Source organism: Ambystoma mexicanum, chromosome 13 (genome assembly GCF_040938575.1).
Source record: "Ambystoma mexicanum isolate Mex_15411 chromosome 13, UKY_AmexF1_1, whole genome shotgun sequence".
Taxonomy (NCBI): Eukaryota; Metazoa; Chordata; class Amphibia; order Caudata; family Ambystomatidae; genus Ambystoma; species Ambystoma mexicanum.
In genome coordinates, this window is record NC_090938.1 from 640,600,584 (window position 1) to 640,624,117 (window position 23,534).

The following is a 23,534-nucleotide window of genomic DNA, read 5'->3' on the forward strand; positions in this document are numbered from 1 at the left end:
CCAGGATCTCTGAATAGGTGCAAGGGGTCTGCTTTCTATTCAAAAAGCAGGTAAGAGCTGAAACTCCCCCCACACACCCCCCCAGCAGTGGTCCAATCAGGACCACTGGTGGCACAGCTCATGCATACCAGACACATTGAACCCAGTTTGTGGATTGGGACCAGACAGCCCTAGCCCACTTCCTGGCAGCAAACACACATGGGCCTCTAGTAGCCCGCGAAAATCCTCAGCTTTCCCAGGCACTGGAAGTCTATATAAGGATTTTCCTGTCTTCACAGGTCAGGAGGGTTAGTTAAAAGATAGCCAAGAAACAAATGAAAAACCTTGTGGCACTGCCATGTTTGGACACTAGAGCAGTAGGTAGCCAAAACGCAGCAAAGCTAAAGTAAAATACACAAAAACAAAAAAACAAAAAAAAGCAAAAAGTTACTCCTGCCACCAGCTTGTCCCTTAGGCACACCTAGAGTAATCAAAAATCCTCAGAGTGTTTGTCTAGGGTAAAACACAAAGTGTACCCCATTGTACGATACAAAGTTTCCAAAAGTGATAAAAATATAACAAGACTAAGGGAATAGAAAAAGAGCGACGGGCACCACTATTTTTTACAATCAAATTTCAATTATAGTCTGAACTATAGTTTTCTGCATAGTCCAATTAAGTGGGTATGGGGGGTCACTGTTCAATTTCATAAACGTATAACAATGTTAATATTTCTTGCTCTGTTGGGACTGCTAATGTCCTTCAAAGTAAATAACGAATCATTGATGTTCTACAAACAAGCTTACGCTTTAATTTTTAGTAGAAGGAGGCCCAAAGTGGCTTCTGTGTATCACAGGCTCATGTGTCAATGCATTTCGGAGCCTATAGCTCCTTCGTCAGGGATGAGCGCTATTAGTAAATACAGTAGGTTTTAAGTAAATGGAGTACAGTAGCAATAATAGGCATCATTCAATAGAAACAAATGCAATCAAAGCAATGTGCGATAGAAACAGAGGCAATCAAGGCAATGTAAAATATGGTAAACATGTACATACCCCGTTTTCAATGTGTAGCAATATCAAGATGAAAAAGGAAAGAAAATAAGAAAAGAATAATGTCATTGCGTGCAACTGTTAGTGAAAAGTCTGTTTGATACAAGTCTGAAGGGGTACCTCAATATCTTGGCCAACTGGCCACCGATTGAACTCTACTACAAACGGTAGAGTTGTCCTGTGCCAACTGCCTGCAAAAATAAAATGTGTGCAAAAATAAAGTGTGTGCATAAGTGAACATAGTAAGGAAATGAAATAGGATACAGCGTTCGTGTTGCGAACGGACGCCGCTTACCCGTGTAATCTGTGTGGGCAAGTAAACTTGCACACGCAAATCCGCGCATCGTATCTCATAACAGTCTTTATCCAAGAATCAAGCGAATGTGCTGCAACAAAAAAAAAAAACAAAAAAAAAAAAAAAAAAAAAAAATCAATAAGAAGGTGGACTCTAATCTAAAATCAAAATAGAAAGGATGTATCCCAACCTTACTGAGCGGTGGTAATGCTCAGGACTACTGCTCACCTCGCTGGTATGTGGCAACTCTAGGAGCTGGCACGCGCATGCTCATGGCGGGTTATATGTAGGGTTGCCATGGCGCCTGTGGAGATACCTGGAGCTGGTCACACCGGTGGGTGCGTCTCCCCGCTCCAGGCGCCTCGACTCTCAATCCTTCCAGTACAAGAAAGGTTGGGACGTGCAAAGCGCCAGTGCTTGATCCCATTTACAAGTCTAGGAAGTTGAAGCCAACTGCTACAGTTCAAATGTGGGAGGAAAAACAACGCGAGTCAGCAGGCTTCTTTCCACTCAGGCAAGCCTTTGGCCTTTGCTCCGCCTTTAGTGACGCTCGAAAGGCATGACCATGCGGTCTAGTAATGTACTGAGGCAGTATAACAGCTTGTGCCTGCAAAAATGTTCATGCTTTAAAGATATGTGAGGCACGGGATTAGAACTGGGATGCATATTTGAATGGAAACACCTTATTCATATAGAATAAGGACTAGGCTAAAGGGTTGCCGGAGGAGAAAGAAGCCCGCTGATCATTATGAATGTTTTTTCTCTCCCACATTTGAACAACTGTAGCAGTTGGCTTCAACTTCCTAGACTTGTAACTAGGATCAAGCACTGGTGCTCTGCACGTCCCAACCTTTCTTGTACTGGTAAGGTTGGGATGCGAGGCGTCTGCAACAAGGAGACACCCACTTGTGTGACCAGCTCCAGGAGTCTCCACAGGCGGCATGGCAACCCTACATAACCAGCCATGAGCGCGTGCAGGTTCCAGCTCCTCGAGTTGCTGCATACCAGAGTGAGGTGAGCAGTAGCCATGAGCATTACCACCGCTCAGTAAGGTTAGGATACGTCCTTTAGATTTTGAATTAGAGTCCACATCTTATTTCTTTTACAGCACGTTCACCGATTCTTGGATAAAGACTGTTATGAGATACGATGCGCGGATTTGCGTGTGCGAGTTCACTTGCCCACACAGATCACACGGGTAAGCGTCGTCCGTTCGCAACACGAACAATGCTGTACCCCATTTAATTTCCTTACTATGTTCACTTATGCACACACACTATTATTTTTGCAGACAGTTGGAACAGGACAACTCTATCGTTCGTAGTAGAGTTCAATCAGTGACCAGTTGGGCAAGATATTGAGGTACCCTTCAGACTTATATCAAACTGACTTTTCACTAACAGTTGCACGCAAATGACATTGTTCTGTTATTTTTTCTTCTTTCCTTTTTCATATGGATATTGCTACGCATTGAAAACGGGGTATGTACATGATATTTACCATATTTTACATTGCCTTATTGAATCTGTTTCTATCGTACATTGCTTTGATTGTCAGATTAAAAAATAAAGCAAAAGGTTTGGGGGTCCATAAAAATGGAGGCAAAGGTGCTGTGAAGAGAAATCGTTCCTAACCGCTGTCAAGACTACTCTCAAGGTCAATAAAGTATTGTTTCAGCCAAACCTGCATGCTTGCAGAAACAAATCTACCTTTTTCAGCAATAAAGATTTTTACTGCGCCCCAATGTTCTCACCCTATTTACCCCCGTCACTCAGCCTGACAATTGATTAAAACTCTTAAGGATAAAATAAATCTTACTCGCTCAAACATTGACTCTTTGCTTCCTAATCAGCCGACCAATCAAAATTAACCTACATCAGTGCCAGTGACACTGACTCCATAATCTTTTGCCTTCAATTTTCACCTGTTAGCCAAGATGTAGTCTCCGAGCTCATCTCTCCAAACTTAAATCCACTCTTTTTGACTGTGACCCTGTACTGGCATATTTGGCTTAAAATGGGTCTGCTTTTAAGTGGGTTTATGACCACTTTTGTCATTACATTTTTGGCACAGGGTAGCTTACCAATGGATCTTCAAAATAAATCTCACACTGCTGCTTAACAAGACCATATTGCACTATACCGTGCTGTCCCAATTATTTACCTATTGCTTGACTCCAGTGGGCAGTTAAGATATTGGAAAATAATGTTTACCATGCAACTCCAGAATCATCTGAACAACAAGGGATTATAATCCTGACATGGTACCGAGACCACACAAATCACTGTATGGGATGACATTTTGAAGGCTAGATTGGTGGGCTGCCTTCGATTTTGGAATCCTCATTTCCAGACTGACTACAGTGGCACAGGTCTCCAGGGAATCTCTGAAAAGGTTGATCTAATTTTTACAAGATTGCAGTTGGCAAGTGAAAATGTGCCCATTCCGTTCAGAATCTGCCCCCTATCTCAGAAGGTGATCGACCCGCTGTGGTCGGGGCATTGGTCAATGCCAAATTAGATCCTAACTCTTTATTTGGGCATTCCAATCTACCAAATGCTGCGCCTTCAGGTTGCCCAGAATGTGGCTGTTAGATGTGCATCTCGGCAGAGAAAAAAGAAGCCTAAGTCCCAGGCTCACAGAAGTCTACAGTGGCTTCCAGTGCAGCAGAGGGTTTTATTCAAAACCCTTTGTCTGGTTTTCAAGTGTGTTTACGATTGCCCCACCCCCTTCTGTAATCTTTCATCAAAAATGTTGCTACACAAACCAACTCTTACTCTTCGATCAATGAACAGTAATTTTCTGGTGCTGGCCCCCATCCAAATTAGTATATTGTGGTGACGGATGTTTTTCTATTGCAGACCCCACAAGCGTGGAATCGGCTCCCTCCCTGTTGACCTTTGAAATTGAATCATCGCAATTCAGAAAGCGATTGAAAACTTTTCAATAAAAATCATTGATTTTTATTTTCAGTTATCTCGCTTTTGATATAACATCAGCAACAACCCTTACCCCAGAATGCTCAGGCAGACCTTGCCGTTGCGGTAGAAGTTGGGGTTAAAGCGGACAGTATTGTTTCCGGTAGTCATCAGCTTGACTCGAGGTGGATGGATGGGATAATCGGGTGGACATCGGAACAGGAATAAGAAGAATCCTCCTTCATAAGGTGTATCGAATGGGCCGGTGATTAGTGCATGGATCTGCAAAAGAGGTATTACAAAACATCAGCAATACAGTTAACAAGGAGTATGCCCAATTACTAAAAAGGTCCAGTGATCAAACAATGCTGGACAGAAATAATCAGTCACCAGTGTACATGGCTGCAGTAATAAAGCCTACCACCACCCAAGTATCCCATAGTGAGGCCGCTACCCTCATTCACTCAAAACCTAGACTATGCCCTGCACCATTTTTGTTCACAGTTCACAAATCATGCCAGTAAGTTCACTTAAGCACGTCTCATCCCCAGTTCCAAACAGGCACACAAGTACGGTTTGTAAATGACAGCCGAAGGGACTGACAAGGGCAGTCAGCAGTACCAGCACGCTGTGCTGGAGTTCGAGTATTTTTTTCAGCTTCATCAGTGGAGGCGTGTGCTCAGAGGCGTGACCCGAGCCCTCCACTCTACATACCCTCAGTCCTCCGCGAAGCGGACCGCGAAGGGACTGACAAGGGCAGTCAGCAGTCCGCGGGCCCGCGTGACCGCGTGCTGATCCAACTCCGAGACTTCTTACATAAAGAGCTACAGCTCCTCAGGCCCAGCGGATGGCGGCCCCGGACGATCCCGTAAAGCGGAAACCTGGTTGGGAAGACCAGGACAAGCGCCTGCTAAGAAGCGGCAAACCTCGCCAGCCACCGTCCCACAACAAGGACCACGTAACCTCGCCGGAAAGCGTGGAGCAGTTGGAGCAGTTGGCTACTCAGAGGCTTCAACGGATCTCCCGCATTAAACACGCGAGCAAAATGATTCAGGCAAATACAAATCGCCCAGCGGAGCTTAACGAAGTAAGTGACTTCATGTTTCTCCCGATTGAATCCCTGGGCTTGGAGGGCACACCATCACTGATAGTGCCGACTACAGAACAGGACCAAACTACCCCCCAAGAAACCATCTTAATAACGACGAGCCCCGCGTCTACCCACATACTCCCCTCTCCTCTATCCAACATAGAGGCCCAAGGTCCAGAAACAGGGAGGGGAAGTCCATCAAACCCGGAGCTGCTCCCATTGCTTAGGGAGGAAGCGCAAGAGGCTACGTCCGAGCCGCCCACGATCCCTACACAGAACACGGAGGGGGGGGGGTGCCAGTCTGCGTTCTGCGTTTCGGACTCCCTCGCGGAGCAAGCAACGCACAAGGGCGGCAGGAACCTACCCCGGTCAGACCCAACCCCGCCCTCACTCCCGGGGGAGTCAGTAGTGATTATGATACACAACACAGAGGGAGCTGTGGCAGTGGAGGATTTAAGAACACCCCCGGGACTAGTCGCTCCATCCTCCCCTCCCCAATTGCTGTTCGAACTTGCTGGCGAGGAGGGAAGGGACGATGAGGGAAGGGACGAACATCGGGGGTTGGAGATTGCGTGGACTGCCCTGGAAGAGAAGGGATCCCAACCCCCTGCTCCCCGCCCTCAGTCGGGAATCCCGACGCCCAGCTCAAGCCCAGTGAAAAAACATTCATCTCTACCCAGTACATCCTCCCCACCCTTACCCGGTGTGGTCGAGGTAACAGCAAACGCCAATGAGATTCCGGGCAACCTGACGAAACTTTCGGGAGGCTCACAAAAGATGTCCTCTCGCAGAACGGTGAGGGCCAAACCCCCGTACAAAAGAGGACAGGGAAGGGGTAAAAAACATCTTACCCCTCACTGTATGTCAACGCTGAAAGAGTTTTTTGGGAAAAAGACACGAACGGAGGGTGAAGGATACCAAGATGTATCAGATGCAGAGCTTTTGGCCTTAGTTGAAGATAGAGCCATACTCCCCTCAACCATGAACTTCCCTGTGAAGATGACCACATCCTTAGAGAAAGCGGTTAACAGAGCTCCACACTTAACCGCTCAAGTGAGTCAGAGTCCAAATTTAATACACACGGGATCAGAAGCTGTAACGGGGAGGGACAAACCACAACCGGTTAATGGTGCTGGAACTCGTGATCTGTTGGACAAGACGACGTTGGCAACTCAGCCGCACACCGAGTTAGATGCTGGAAGGGGGACCTTGGGAAGAGCCACTTCGATTACTGGCACCCCGCACTCTATTAACAAACAAGCAGAGGGATTGGGGCTGTCAGGAATACTTGTGAGAGAGCCATACCCGCTCCTGACTCGGGTTAATGGCCCCCCTGTTCTGCCCAATAAATCCGTCCCCTGTTTTCCCCGATCTTTGGAGTGTAGCTTGGAACCGTACATTAGTGGGGTGGACCCTCCATACGAGGTAAACCCGAGCCACCCCAAGGAACGGGGGTCTCCGACGCCCCTCAGTCATCAAGGCGAACCTCCTCCTAGCCAAGTGTCTGAAACTCCCGCGCAAAAAGAGGACTTGATGTCCATTCTAGCTACAGTCACTATCGCGCTGGCACCATTTGGGAAATTATACGAAGCCATCAGCGATACTTTAAAAGACCAAACTACTCTGATCGCACACATGCACACCAAACTGAATTTCCTAGAGGGGTTCATCACAGCCTCTCAACAGCACAAAGGCGACGATATGAGAAGTGCGAGTGGGGGGAGCAAACCCCTGGTAGTGGACCAGCTACCAACCGACCACCCGTGCTCTGGAAACAGGACAGAAAACGCGCAGGGGATACAATTGATCGAGCGGCCTTGCTCGAGAGAAGCCCCCGAGAGGAATCAAGGTCTCGAGCCAGGCCGGGAGATAGAGGTAGGCACTCGGCCCACTGACACACCACTTCCTTTGGCGAAAAGTGCAACACAGACGGAACTCCGCTCAAAGGGGGGCCAGTCTTTGAATGAAACGACTGGTAAACCAGGAAGGAAAAATGGATCAGTTGCATTTGCCCTCCCAGAAAGCGCAGCGATCCAATCAGTCGCGAAACCAATAGACTTCTCCAAAATGAAAATCCCGTCTACCTTTGAAATATTCCAACACAAAGGCCAAAGTGATCCGGTCTGTAAGGGCAAGAAGGCTTCGAAATATAAGCCCCCACAACAGCCCGCACAAAAAGACAAAACAGAGAGCAGAGATCAAAGTAACCAAGAGAAACCTACCCCACCAATACAAAATCGCCAAGTCTTCAAACTAAAACTCTCGGATAAGACGCAGAAGGCCTCACGGAGTCCAGAGAGGTCGCTAGATGATACTTGGAACTCACTTGACCTAATGAACATGAGTACCTACACGGTCGAGGACTCAGAATCAGAAATTCCGCAAGCGCTGAATCAAAAAAGAAAAAAACCGGAAAGTCGCGAAAATAGAGAAGCAGAGGAACCGAAAGCAAAGGCTCTGCTTCTTGATTCTCCCTCGACCTCGCCGAGAGTGTGGGAAAAAACTACTTTACCACAAAAAAGAGCAAGTAGGAATCGGGGACAATTGTGGGGTAAGGGGCTTCAGGGGAGAAATCAAGGAGAAGTCCACCGCAGAGACTCTCAACAAAGATCGCGCTCTCCAGAGGAGAAGAACCCGTGGGTCCAACATGACAGAAAAAAGGATAGGAGCCCATCAATTGACAAACCCAAACACCAGGATAGAACCAGGGCTCACGCCCCGCTGGGTTCACCTGGCCGGCGGGTTGACGTAGCCACCCGCTCGAATCACTCTCCTCCGCTTAGACAAAGGAATATGACGACAAGAACTTTCAATTTGCAAAGAAGACATGATAGACAGGATAACTGGACACTGAACCGTAAAGCCCTATTCAAGCTGTTTCAGGAGAGCCGGTTGTCTCATATTGATGTCACAAAAGACATAAAAATCCTGGAACCGAATCCTAACGGAAGAAAGGATAGCTCGTTCCTACACATAGGATCGAATCATATTCAAGAACAAATCTGGAAAGCAAGAGACAAACTGTACAATCTTGGCTTCGATCTGTCAAATGCGAGGGAGGGCAAAACACCGTCTGTGCCCCCGCACGAGTGGTCTTATCACCGATCTAGACAACAGGATACTGATCGATGCTCTCTGCAGTACAAGATTCCTACCGGGGAACAAGTTCCCAGTAAATACGTGGAAAACCGGATCCGGCGCAAATCTAATATTCTGAGCACTCGACGGGACGCGAACAAGAGAGTGAACTCGGAGAGGGATCACTCACCGGCAGCACACCCAACTTGTAATGTAACTCATAGAATCTTCCAACGAATTGACAAAACAGATGAGACAACGAAACATGGCAGAAGCTTATCGGGAAAAATTGACCCTGCTGCAGAGGGAACAATCTACAGCAGGCACTTCCAGAAATCCCAAATCAGAAGGCAGTAGCCACCAGAGGGGCCTTCCGGCGATTCCCTCAGGGAGGCATGGGCTCCAATGGAACCCTCAGAAGCATCGTTGAAACTAGGATCGTGGAATACCAGAGGTTTTGCTCACTTAACTGTCACATCAGACGTTAACTTTGGGAGTTTTGACGCCCTATGCCTGCAGGAAACTTGGCTAATTGAGCCACCCACTTTAGACGGTTTCCAAATGGCACATTCGCCGGCTCAAAGAAGCGAGAGGGGCAGACCGAGATCTGGCCTAATCACTGCCATAAGAGTAGGCTCTGGCTTATCATTGTCAAGGATACTATTGGCCTCAGAATTCATTCTGGCGACGCTCTTGGAGTGGGAAAAGAAGGAAGGTCCTTCGGAGCTGAATCAAAACGCAGAGATTCTACTGATCAACGTCTACTGGAACCCAAAGCGAGTGACCAACGACTATTTCCTCGCTCAAATCGAGACTCTAATAGACGACTTCCTGATAACATCTACTTCCAGCGACGTGATCATCACCGGAGACCTGAATACTGATCTAACTTTCCACTCCAAAGGGCCCCAAAGTAGAAATAACATGTGGCACAACCTTCTAAATGCAAGAGAGATGCACATCCTTAAGGAAAAGGCTGAGAAGAAGCTCAAAGCCATCCCAACTTGGGAGAGAAAGGATCAAGCGGCAACTATAGACTACATACAGGTTTCGAGAAGCCTATTGCCATTGCTCCGAACCTTTACAATTACCAGGACGCGACATAGCGACCATAACTTGCTCGCCTTCTCGTGGTATTCACGGAAAAGAGAGGCGGTTTACGACGCTCAGAACCTAGAAGTACATCAGAGCGGGATAAGGCTGAGATTGTCAGAAGTAGCCATTGCCAACATAACCACCCAATACAAGGCACGATCGCTGGTGGCCAATTTATGCCCGGAAAGACGGATCGAATACTCGCCCCTCCTGACAGTGTACCATCGAAAAAAAGGTGCGTTGAAGCAAGAAAACAAGGTCCCCCTCCATACTTACAATGAACAACTAGTTGCACGAAGAAAGGGGGTCAGAAAATTGCAACGGGAGGCCGCAAAAACAACATCGCTAAGTAAGAAGGCTGAAGCTATTAAGGCAGCAAAAACCTACAAAACCTGGTTGAAGTCAACAAAAGCAAACAGATTTCAAACTGACGCGGAGAATATGCTGCGTGCCATCACTGGCCACAAGGCACGTGACTTCTGGTCACTGATTAAGGGTAATTCTAAAGTAGTGAATCAGGCACTGCAAAATTCAATTGGTGAAAAAACATGGCTATCCCACTTTGAAAAGCTGTATGGAGTCAAAGAGAAAAAAAAAGAGAGCAAGGCCTCCAGCTCTGGGGACCGGTGGGAAATCCCTCTGGACCTGAACACAATCAAAGGGAAAATAATACATCTCAATGGATCCAGAGCGGCAGGCCCCGACGGAATAACCAATTTCGATATAAAAAACAAATTGGAATTTTGGGCACTTTTCATCAAGGAGGTCTTCTCAAATTGCGTCAGATTCTCGACCATTCCTTCGTCATGGAAAAAAGCGATCCTGGTCCCCATTTTCAAAAAGGGAGCTAAGGATAACCCATCACATTACCGCCCGATCGCCCTACTTGATTCCATAGGAAAACTCTTTGGTGCCCTAATACTGGATAATTTCAGTAACTGGATTTCCGTGACCGGCCTGTCGGATCCTTTCCAGGCGGGCTTCGTGAAAAATGTCGGAACAACGGTTAACATCTTGGCGGTGAGCACACTTAAAGCTAAAGTGTTCGAGGGCAGCCCGAAGATCTATATGGCATTCATTGATCTGGTACAGGCCTTTGATCGGGTAGACAGGCAACGTCTTTGGGAAAAATTACAACTTCATGCCTGCCCCCCAAGGATATTGGAGCCCATAAAGGCCTTGTACACGGAAACTACAATATGTGTTCGGTTAAACAATCAAGGCCTGCTATCTTCCTGGATGAAGACGGAAAGAGGGGTAAAGCAGGGATGCCCCTTAGCTCCCGCCCTGTATAACGCATACACGGCCGATTTTAAAGAGTACGAAACAAGAGTCCGGATGTTCCCTCCAACATTGGGAGCCAGCAAAATCTCACGTCTATTATATGCGGATGATATAATCCTCTTCGATGTTACTCCGATCGGCCTACAGAGGCAGATAAACAACCTCGACTCCTATCTGAAGGAAAACAACCTCTTGATGAACTTGGAAAAGACAAAGATCATGACTCTGGGTGGAAACGAAAGGAAGTTGGAGAAATTCACATGGGCGGTAGACAACATCAAACTTGAATTGGTGGACAGCTTCAAATACCTGGGCGTTACCATCAACAAGAACAGCAAGGAAACAATGATGCAGGAGAGCATCATGTCTAAAGCGAGACTACTCATTTCACAATCCCGAGCAGTATTGAAAAAATATGGAAAATTCACGATGGCGCCAGTGGTGACGTTCTATAAGTCTAAAGTGATCCCTACACTTACCTACGGGGCAGAAGCTCTACCAAACCTCCCAACATCCTTTTGGTTAAAACTGGAAGGATTCTATTGGAGAAAGGTCCTTAATCTCCCTGACTCGCTTCCAATGGTGTTAATAAGAAGGGAACTTTCTCTACAATCACTGACCTCCATTGTGACTCGCAATGAAGCCATGCTATTCCGAAAGTCTCTACTCCCAAGCGCCCCTTTGATTATGCAAGAAATCCATCAAGAAATTCAGTCGGGAGCATGCAAAATGCTAACAAAATGGGCGGCAAAGATCGACGCAATTCTGAAGGGGGTTGGAAGTTCTAAAGACGAATTAATTTACAACCCTTCTAAGGTCAAATTGCGTCTACTACACCAAGACTGGATTGACACACTGGAAAAAGCAGCCGCTTCGAAGTTGTTCACTGATCTACCTTTACAACTGACTAAAGTGAACGAACTGAAGTCTTACTTGGTGAAAGTGCCAGATCCGAATCTTAGGGCAAACTTTTTAAGAATCCGCCTGAATATTCTACATACAAGAGAAGTTCTTTTCCGAAGAAAACTGGCTTCGGACAAAACCTGCAGATTCTGTAGAAAGTCAGAGATGACAGAAACCATAAAACACCTACTGCTAAACTGCTTAGGAGTCACGGGCCCCCGCCAGAGACATCTGGGTCACTTGTTCAAAAATCTATATATCTACGATGAAGAGGAATGGTGGTGTCGGCTTCTAAGTGGGGAAAAGTCTACTTGGGTGATCGCGGTGGTGGGCTTCTTCCGAGAGTTAAAACTGCTCAACTGACGGCAGTTAATGAGGGGGCTGGTTTGCCAGCCGGGCGTCCCTATTTCATCTCCTCCGGGGGGGAAGCTGGAAAAAAGAGAAAAATCTGACCCTGACTCCGAACCTGAACTTGAACTGAAAAAGAATTGACCTGACGGAGCCTCGCGGGCGTGACGTTTGGGGCGCAGGCCAAAGAATGACGGAGGGAAACTTGGAACAGTTAACGTGGAAACTCTTCTTTCTTTTCTTCGTTCTACACCTCTTCAATTTTGTAAAAATTGTTTTATACAATTAAATCAAATAAAAAAAAAAAAAAAAAAAAAAAAAAAATGACAGCCGACTGATGAGGCCAAGACTGCACACCGATTTCCAACATTCAATCTGCAGAGCCAATCAAGCTGTACATTTGCCCATCATCCACAGACCACAACTCTGATTTCACCTGGTACAAAGTACTACTATTTTAGTGTTGCTACAATCAAATTACACTAACTTTTGAAACTCTGCTTTGATGCAGCCCTTTTCTGCATTAATATGCACAAAGCAGAAGAACTAAAGAATTTAAAGAGCTTCTGTCTGGGACTCACCTACCTTTGTCATGTCCTGTGGATCAGGCACAACAAACATTCCTGGGGGCGGCTCTTTGTAAATCGACATGATGTCCCTAAACACAAGCAAAGTGTTAAATGGAGACTTATTCAAGAATAAAAGTGTTATTTAAAAGGAGCAATTTCTTTAATGCGGACTAGGTTTCCTCTACATACATTAAGTGAAAAGCAATTCCTACTTTCATGCCTAGGCAGACCCCGAAGGAGGAGGGAGGTCTTTATCCTCTTCCTTTCAGAAAAGCAGTTTATGCTCAAGTTGCTGAGAATTTCACATTGACTGCGCCACATCTATTGTTGAAATGATTTGAACCACTGAAATAATGTACTAACAACAATTCCATGTCACATGTCTCCCGTAGGAGGCCCTTTTAATTTTGACACGTTTCGGCTCATTCCGAGCCCCTCTCAAAACAGGCCATATATTACGATCATAAATCACAGCATTGTGATTTTTCAAATGTAGAGTTGCCGACGCGTGGGATAAGGGAGCTGCTGCATTTTGCATGTGGGATTCGAACCCAGGGACCAACGTACAAGATTCTCGTTTCTTGCTCTACATTTGAAAAATCACAATGCTGTGATTTATTATCGTAATATATGCCCGTTTGAGAGGCTCGGAATGAACTGAAACACGTGTCAAAATTAAAAGGGCCTCCTATGGGAGACATGGAATTGTTAGTACATTATTTCAGTGGTTCAAAACAGTTCAACCAACAATCGATGTGGCGCAGTCAGTGTGAAATTCTCAGCAACTTGTCTAAAGCCTCGGAGGAGGGGTAGTGGTTCCTCCGAAAAACCATTTTCACACAGACGCGACACGATCATTGATGACATTACCAGGGGCGCAAGGACAGAGAGGTTGAACTCGACTAACTACCCAACCATAGTTTCCAGTGCTTAACTACCAAATCATGCACAAATCAAAAGTGAAGCACAGGAAATACACTCAGGCCCCTGGGATGCTAGAGTAGGAGATGATTAGGGATTTTTCCGTGATGTCTTAACCACTTGTTCAAAACGGAAAGTGATCGCTATAAAGTGTAATTTGGCTAGCCATTTTAAGCTTTGCACGCTGTGACATTTGCAAAGTATAGTGCGTGCACAAGTGAAATACTTAGTTTGCATGAAACACGGAATCCATTTCGGCCTTTGGTGAAGAGCAAAGCAGCAAGTTAGGTTTCCTCCAGCAAGAGCAAAAACCACATTTGCAGTCTATATCCCCTGCAAGCTGACGAACAAACGAGAAAGTAAGTGGAGAAATGAGTCTTGATCAACATTGCAAACGTAGGATATCCCATGAAGCAGCTAATCCGATCTAGAAAGGCAACCCATTATAGAGGTAATACAAGGTACTTTACTGGCAAGACGAGTCAAACGAATATTGCCAAACTTAATTATAGTAACAAAACGTCACATTCTCTCGTAGTCACAAGTTTGGTTTCCAGATGTTCTAAAAGTCTATTGCTTTTTGTTATGGACATTTTTCCTTTTTGCAACTTCGCTCCACTTATTTCAATGGAACCATAGCATATCATTCAATGACTTGGACTCCAGGCTGCTTTCTGGCAGGAAAAATCTTATTAGTCTCACTCACCTCCTCTAGTAGGTCAGTCCCCAAGGCCTGTATTTTTATATGGTAACAAACCACGTTCAGTAGCGTGTTACAGGACACAGTGTCCCTTTTTGTTTTTACCTAGCAACATTTTTGTTAGATTTATGTGCACAAGACAGGCTGGAAGTGAACACTGTTCTACATCTTTTGTTTCGGGTGCACTACCCTGCACCATCTTTTGTAATGAGAGAATGCCATTTTGAGTGTCATATACGGTATACGATACTCAAAATGGCATTCTCTCATAAATGGCTTATCTACATGGTGCAATCCTGTTTGTGTGTGCAATCTTGCATTTTGACAGCCTTCCCTCAACAGAGGCCTGAAACTCCCGAGTAACGCACTTAGAAGGATTCAGCCTTGGATTCCCACAGTTGACCCTGGAGCATATGGAGCCTGACTACCTACTGAAGGGGCATCATTGTTGCAGCAGACCCCCATCTTGCCTATAAACTAGACAGCGCTCTTCCTTGTGGCACAGGAAGGAAGGGCCTATCTGGAGCCTGTGTTGCAGGATCCAGGCCTGCCTGACCAGGGTAACGCAACGCACCTGCAGAGTTCGGGGGTTGGAGGGGCACGGTGTCCTTTGTCATGGGAGTCACAGTGGTCACGATGCAACGCCATCTTACCGTACCAGCAGACTTCTCTAGAAAACGTCAAACAGTGTGAATTAACATCTGGGAATCCCATTTCTCTCCGCCCGTTAGCATTATAATAGTCATTAGGTTAGACTCTTCCCCCACATATTGCTAAGATTACAAAAAAAGAGGAATTCCTGAACAATTTGTAGAATTTCAGGGCTCTTGACATTTTCAAGAAAGGACGGGGAGGTTCGGAGGAGGGTAAATCACGAGGACACTTGTTATAGAGGATTGCAAATAGGTCGACTTGGGGAAATCTCCACCTGTTGAAGATCTGAAGAACCCCCTTATTCAATTGCCACTCGTGGTTGAACTTTACAATCGACTCAGGGACTCTACAGCCAAGTTCTTTGTTCCTGGAGGGTGTATTGCCTGAAAGCAAATTCCTCTGAATGACCCATTTCCAAATATCTACCACAAGCAAAGGGAGTTGTTGTATTTGTGCCGCCCGTATGTGGATATAGAACACAGACAGTGATGTCCTTGTGGATTTGCACAGAATTGTTCACAGTACATTTGAGAAGCTTTCAGTGCCAGGAAGATAGTCTACTCAAGAAGTTATGTGGGTTCCTTTCCTTATCTCCAGCAGCAGGAGAGGGCAGCAGCCCTCTCCCTCCTCGAAGCCGCAGACTAACTCTGCGTGATCCCCACACTACCCGCAGGAGCAGCGGAGCTCATTGTGAGGCGAAGGTGAGCAGATCGCTGCCACAGGAAGGATCCGTGCCCTAATCTGCCAGAATGACTCCTACGTTTATCCGATCCAGTCATTTGTATTTAGAATGGTTGCTGCTCCCGAAATGGCCGCCTCTCCTACGGCAGAGCCAGCATAACATTGCTAGGCAACAGCATCTGTTTTCACAAGACGCACATCCGCTGGCAAGGCAGAAGTCGGCCCACCACTGCAAAGGCCCCGTTTTGCACCCGTTTGCACACTGGTGTGCACTGGCGCCACTCCCATGTGATCTAGGAGCTCCACCGGTAAGCTCTTTACAATGCTACACTATCCTATGACCTGTGCTTAAATATTCATGATGTCGCCACTACTGAAACTACGTTCACTCACTTCGCCCGGCAAACTACATAACCTCACTGACTAGCTTGATCGAACGCTTCCTGCATTGCTGCACTATTATCACCATCGGCGCATTATACATTTTGCCATTAGTATCCTCATCTAACTTTACCGCTGCATGTCCAATACGATGATCACCATGTGGTCCACAAAACACCAGCTTTTGAACTTGCCTGCATGAGCATACCCATTTGTTAGAGTTGAGCGTCCATCTCCAGACTCACTCCACGTTATGGTTGGTGCCCCTGTATTATCTGCTGTACGTAAAGTATCTCACATGTTCATATATGCCTCTGCTAAGGGTCTCATTGCGTGAGCATTTACGGCTCCTGTTTGGACCATCTGTTCCAAGCAAATGATACATTTATCTATATTCCTCACTTCCTACTCCCAAATCGTTCTGCATTTATGCCTAACTTAATATGCGATCGTGTTCTAATAGCCCACTGCACATTATACGCTTCTGAAGTCTACTTTAACTACTATATTGCGTCTTGCGCGATCGTGAGCCCACTCTAGGTAGCCCATATTTTATACGCTCCTCTAACCGATCTGAGCTAGCCTATTGTATTTTGTCTGCATTCTCAGTGTTTTTAAGCCGATACAATTTTGCCTACTGCATTTCATGGTCATCCCTAGTGCCCATCTGTGTAAACACCACACCCGAACCAAAACTTCAGTGCATTATGTACGCTTCTATCTCACAGTCCATCTTACAGTGGATCTTACTGGCACTAGCACTAGACTCAGTAGACCTAGACAGCACTCCTGTCACAGACTATCACTGAATACCATGACAGCGATATCAGAGGATAACAGTACCCAGTGGCACCTAGTACCCTGGGCCAACGACAACTGCAGGTCATTACCAATCCGACCCAAAACCTATCTGGAACTAATATACCCTGCCACTTCCTCTCCAGAAATACTATACTCAGCTCCAGACTTAACAAAATTATTCAAACCACCTGCCTGCACAACAACCAACATTGGCCTTATGAGAAATTGCAACAAGCAAATTAACATACAATACTCATCCAAATACTCGATATATACCCAAGGTTGACAATCCCATCTATAGACAATACAAGGAAAACAATCATCATCCCCCCCCCCCCCGACAATGACGTATAAAGACAGCATTTGCTCCTCACCTGCCCCCGCTGTCAGGGAATCATATTCCAAAACTTAAGGGGGCCTTAATAAACTCCAGGTCCTTAGTTGCTCATGCTACAGGAGATAGCTGACCTAATCCTGGCAGAAAACTATGACTTTCTAGCCATTACTGAAGCTTGGATACATGCAGCAGCAGGCCCTGCCCTCATGCTCGCAGTACCTGCCAACTATACCATTCTCAGAGCAGATAGAACTGACTTGCGGAGGAGGCATAGCTCATAGCTAAATCTAACCTAGCCTTTAGACCTGCCCCATAGTCCACACGTTAAATCCTGTGAATCCATCACTGCCAAACTACCCATCTCTGACACCCAAACACTTACCATTCACCTAATATACAGAACCCCCGGTCCCATTGCCACATCGAGGAGGATATCTCCACTATTCTTTCCAACAATTTAAAAAATACCTCACAAGTACTCCTGCTCAGGGATCTCAACCTGGGATTCAATGACCCTAAAGACCAGCACGCAGCAGTAATAGCCAATGTCCTCTCCGAACTCGGCCTCACCCAGAAAGTGAGAACTACCTACCAGCGACAAAGGCAGAACACTTGATTGGGTGGCAGATCACAATTGCAATGCCTCCATTACTGACATAACCCTACTAATTATTTGGACAGACCACCATCTGATAGCATTTACATTAGATGCCAAAATGATCGCAACCAATAACAACCCACTCTCCTCACACCTTAACGAGGAATAAGATTACTACAAACTTCTACCCCTAATACTACAAACACTCCATTCTCTACCAGACACTTCGGATCCTACCACTCTAGTTAACGAATACAATAAAACCATGACAGAAGCCCTAGACAGAATTGCCTCGCAAAAAATTAGAAAAAGTAAACCCAGAGCTCATCTGAACTCCTGGTTCACTCCACACCTCAAAGCCCTAAGAAAAAGAAAATGTGAAGGCATCTGGAGGCAGACACCCACTGATGCTAATAAAGCGAATCTCATCAATCTCTCTACTACGTACAAAAATGAAATACTCCGTAACAAGCAGGAAACATACAAGAATAGGATCCTACAAGCCAAATCTAGTACAAAGGAACCATCATCCTAAAAGAGCTTGAAGCCCCGATCTCTGTGCCGGACAACTGTGTAAAGGACAAAACATGGTGCTCTGACATTCAGAAGGCTCGTTACCAACAAAATGTCCACTTTTCAGGGCAAAATTGCCAATTAAAAAAATAAAAAAACCAAAGAACTTTAACATACCCATCAGGACCACACAGGTTAACACCTCACTGCCACCACCTAAAATAGCACAAAGCTTTAGCTTCACTTAAGTATAGGTCTTTGAAAAAATCATCCTCTCTTGCAAACCGTCTAACTGGCAAGGAGAAATTTGCCCCGTCCAAATTATTAAAGATGAGTCCAGAGACCTGGCGCCCTTCATCTCGAAGCTAATCAATGCCTCATTTACTACAGGCACCATTCCAAGCAATCTAAAAGGAGTCCTGGGTACTCCCACTCCTCAAAAAACATTAATTAGATCCTGCTATACCCACCAACTATATGCCCATAACAGTGCCAATCCTTCTAACAATCTTATATAGAGTGGCAGATCTCCAGATACAGGATTACCTGGAGACTAACCAACTACTAGGAGTCTGGCAATCGGGATTCAGGCCCCAACATGGCACTGAGACTGCGCCGATTGTCCTCAAGGCCCAGGTTTATGAGTTGAGAGATGTAGGGAAATCAGCTTTACTGCTGCTCCTAGACCTCTCGCCAGCATCTGACCTGGTGGATCACAAGGTCCTATGTAATTACCTGGAGTCAGCAGCACACTTCTCTCAGAAAGCCGTAATCTGGAGGTTTATAGTCATTCGATCGATAGCCAAAGCATCTAATGCCATACCATCTAAAAAAAATGTTTTTAAAACTAAATGCATTTTTTTTATTGAGGGGGGTCCCTCCCAAAACACCCTTTTTTAACCTTTAAACCCCATTTCTATTAAACTAAACCCTTCACCATCTAAAAAAAAAAATGCATTAGATGCTTTTTTTAGATGGTATGGCGGTCGATGCTTTGGTTGTCGGTGCGATGACCGGATACCAGTCTGGATCCAATCCTTTTTAAGCAACAGGACAGAGTCTTCTCCCCTTCAGCAGCTGCAGACCCCATTCCCACCACCTGCGGAGTGCCTCAGGGTTCATGTGTTTCACCCACGATGTATAAGTCACCAAGCCCCTTTTTTATGATCTGAATTGGCTTGGTATCACCTACATTAAACTATGCAGATGATACCCAGATTCTCATACCACTTACTGGGAATGATAAGGATTTGGCCTTGATTAACAAAATTTACCTCATCATCCAGGCATGGATGACGGCCCATGGTCTATGCCTGAATGATGACAAAACACATTGGGAACCACATTCAACCTCAACAAACTTGATCACAAATATACCTGCTTTATTACTGATAATAACACTATCAAGGTCGCCAAAGAGGTAAAAACATTAGGATTTTATTTAGACTCCGGCCTAACATTCACCAAACAGGTCAACTCTGTTGCCTCTGCCTCAGCTTATACCGGCAAGCTGATCAGGGCTGGCAAACCATTTCTATCCACAAATAGCTGTATCACTTTGGCCAGAGCCTTAATCCTGTCCAAATTGGACTAACGCCCTATACCTAGGAGATAAGTATATCTTCAGAAAAATTCAGACTCTTCAAAATAACGCTCTCAGAGCAGCACTGGGCATAGCCAGGAAAGAGCACATCTCCGAATTAAGACATAACAATTGCCTTTCCACGAGCGACAAAATCTAGCTCAAAACAGCCTCACTAACTTATAAATGCCTAAACAATGCTGCACCCAGTTATCTCAGAAAGATTTAACAGAAAATCCTCCAACCGACCTACCAGAACTGCCAATACAAACTGCTTGATTGTACCAAGATTCAAACTGACAAAAGCCAGGGGAAATGGCTTCCCAATCAAAGCCGCTCAGCTTTGGAATTCCCTGCCCCGCCTTAAGGGCGGACCAAACGTACGTGAAATTCAGACAAAACATCAACTGTTTTAAAGAAAATGACCATTAAGGCACCTCAACCCTCTCCCCATCATCCCTATTCCTCTGCAATGCAAATAGACACCACTAAGTATACAGCTTTTTGACCCCATCCTTGTCATGTAAGGCCCCCCCCCCCCACTTTATTGTGTGTACATACTCTGCCTCTGAATGTATCATAACTATTATATTTGAATTATAAAATTGTGTAACTAACTCTGGAACCATAAACTGAAAATATTCTTGTACCTTGCACACCGATACCCTTGGGTCTGGCGCACGTTACAAATAAAGAAACAAACAAAAAACAGGAAGGGCCACAGACCGAAAACATGCATTTGACAAAGCGTGCATCCCAGCCCAAGATGAATTGTCGCTCTAGTAACTTTGGGAAGATGCTCCAAGAAAGGAGTTCCCACAGATAGATTCCAGAGATCAGCACAGCATAAAAGATCCCGTCTCAGAGCCAGCTGGCCCTGCGCATTGTGGCCTGGTGAGTGCTACTGCTAGAACACAAGGCCGTTAGGCGTTGCAAACTCTGAAACCAATAGACACTACCTGTTTCGAGTTGAGGAATAGGGAACATGTTTGCAGAATGTCTGTTGCATCTGCTAACGCTCCAGGAGACGTTTCTGTACTAGGGAGATCTAAAAGTAGCTGTAGTAAACCATTTATCGGTATTTAAACAAAACCCGACAATTTATTTAAAACAAAATCTGTCAATTTTTTAAGAAAGCATGGCGCTCAAGAAAGAAATATGTTGAGTGCTGTGATCAGCTCAATTATTAAAACATTGAGTTTTTAAATGGTGTAAATGAGATGTTGCTAAATTAATATAGGAATGTTTTAGATTTCGGTTGTATTCGGATATGGAGTTTGCATTCTGACTGTGTTGAATTCCCCTTTTTTCTGTATTATGTTGATTTTGTGGTTTGAATACCAAAGTAAATTGTGTTTACTACTTACTGTCTGCTCCAGGAAATAGACCACCGCTTGGAGAAGGGCACACCTGTGCGGTTCAAGGACAGCCCAGCGCACAAAAAGGGAGGCCGGGCTAGGCCTCTAATTTGAAATACATTGTGCGACAAGGCACACTGGTGAAAGGAAAGCCGCCTTAAAGTTTCAATACTGCTAAATATGCTTAGCAAATCCAAATACTGGTATTTCTGCAGTTGAAACAGAGTATGCTGAAAAGTAAAATCAGTAGCAGAAGGGAAAGGCACATTACATTGTTGGCTGAGAGACAAAGTGGCATTTGTCATTGAAACCGCCACACATCAAAATGCTGTACACGTGAAAATTAAGAATACAGACTGGGCCTGGTTTGTGAAATTCAAAAAAATGTTAGTATCTTTCATTTCAGGTGACTAAGCCCCACTTTTCAACGCAGAAACTGACGTGTGCATTTCTCAAAGGGGAAAAAATGATAAAATGAACAATGATGGCGAGATGCAAGTTACTGCTTCACCTGAAAAATACAACAAAGTGAAAAGGGCATTTTCTTTTAAGTACAACATGCAAATACTTAATAGCCCAAAAAATGACTAATGCTTCTAGTTGCTGGGCAGAATTCACAAGGTGCTTCCACCATGGGAGGTCTGGTGGGCTCCTTATCTGGAAGGGAGATGGAGGCTCTTGATGGCTAGGTATTTACAACGTGCCAGCTTAACAGAGGTCCGGCCTAGGTGAGCGAAACGGTTTAAAAAAATATACACCATTAGATCGGAATTGTGGTAAACTCAAGATTACAAGGACAAAATGGCAAATGCCAGCATGGGCTCATGTCGTCACAGGGCAGATGTGAACCATCTGTTGCAAGATAAGTATCTCTTCAGCCAGTCAGCTCTCAAAAACACAAAAAGACTAATGCTTTTACTTAAATCAACATTCAGGCCAGAGACAGATGCTCTCAACCAAGTGGTCTCAAAGAAATGGAAAAATGAAACTACAATTTATCCATGTTAAATATACTGCCATTGACTCATTAAAACTAATTTTATTCAACAACTTGGAGATCGTAATACACAGAGTTGTGACAGATATTCAAAGCAAGGCAATGGTGCTGATGTTATTTGCAGCTGAAGACCATTTTTGATAACCATGGGACAACCTCAAAGGCGTTTCTAGCTTCCCCAAAAATGTTACTAGCTTGTTAAATTAGATAGCCGAATATGAAGTTTCATATTCCCAACTATGTTCGTTTTCACAATAAATGGCACTAGCGCGCCCGTGCAATAACGTGCCAAAATGAGATAAGCTCCACCCGTGTGTCATGGTGAAGGGAACAATAAAATCCATCACGGCATGGATTGGTAAATTACTACATTTTGCCATGTAGAGACTGAGTAAAAAGTGGTCATGTAAAAACATTGTAAATGGTAGGTGTGTACCTCTTCACTTCAATCACAGAACTCCCCTAGCCTATCCGCAGGGAGGGGTTGAACCTAGGGGGTGGGAGAGAAATGCTAAAGTCCAATGAAAATTCGAGGCTAATAAGTTGACACCTAATCTTAATATTTGGTGGTAAGGACTTCGACATTTAAAAGCGCTTGCTCTATGGACACGGGGTGAACAATCAGACAGAAAAGAACAGACTGAAGGAGACACACCTGCCAAAACCATCCTTAAGGGAGAGCTGCTAAACATCTTGCAGGACTTGCCTATAATCCACTGGGGTAAATCCTGAGACTGCAGGATAGGCCTTAAGTGGTTTGCCAAGTGTCATTTCCATTGAACAATATACACTTTCTCCTGAGAATAAGTGACCCTGATAGCAGAACGATTTTGCACTGATTTTGGGTGAAAAGGAAACTGGTATCTATTTGCCCCATGTATTCTTACACATCTGTGCGATTTCCAAACTGCTAGCATTTTCAAGTGTGCAGGAAATTAGACCAAGGACCGCATGTACAATGTGTAACTTATTCTAAAATCAAAACTCTTAAATCTAAACCTTGTGAAGTACTATTTTGTGCCACAAGGAAGGTGGGTTGTGTAACCCTTCCTGCCAGCTAACTACCACCCTATCTCCAACACGCCCTTCTTGAGCAAACTACTGGAGAAACTAGTCATCTCCCAATTGATCCACCACACTAGTGATTGTGGCGACAGCCAACAGATTCAGTCTGGCTTCAGAGCAGCCAGAGGAACAGAAACTGCTCTCCTGAACACCAGTGATGACTTACTCCCCTTCTGTTCTCATCCTCCTCGATCGGTCTTCTGCCTTTGACAGTCAATCATTCCACCCTCACAAATAAGCTCCGTGATTACAGACCTGGATTTGGATTGGTTGACCACCTTCCACTCCATCCCAAGTGTAGTGGGATCTTTTCTTTCTTCACCTCATTCTCTACT

The 23,534-nt window shown here is 45.1% G+C and overlaps 1 protein-coding gene across 1 annotated transcript in view; it reads right to left on the reverse strand.

Moving 5' to 3' along the window:
- Window positions 1-23,534, reverse strand: part of UBE2Z (ubiquitin conjugating enzyme E2 Z) — a 125,507-nt gene that overhangs the window by 76,937 nt on the left and 25,036 nt on the right. The window contains exons 2-3 of the mRNA XM_069634580.1: window positions 12,628-12,700; window positions 4,339-4,526 (exon numbers count right to left, since the gene is read on the reverse strand). Coding sequence (XP_069490681.1) covers window positions 4,339-4,526; window positions 12,628-12,700 — 261 coding nt within the window. The remainder of the gene's footprint in view (window positions 1-4,338; window positions 4,527-12,627; window positions 12,701-23,534) is intronic.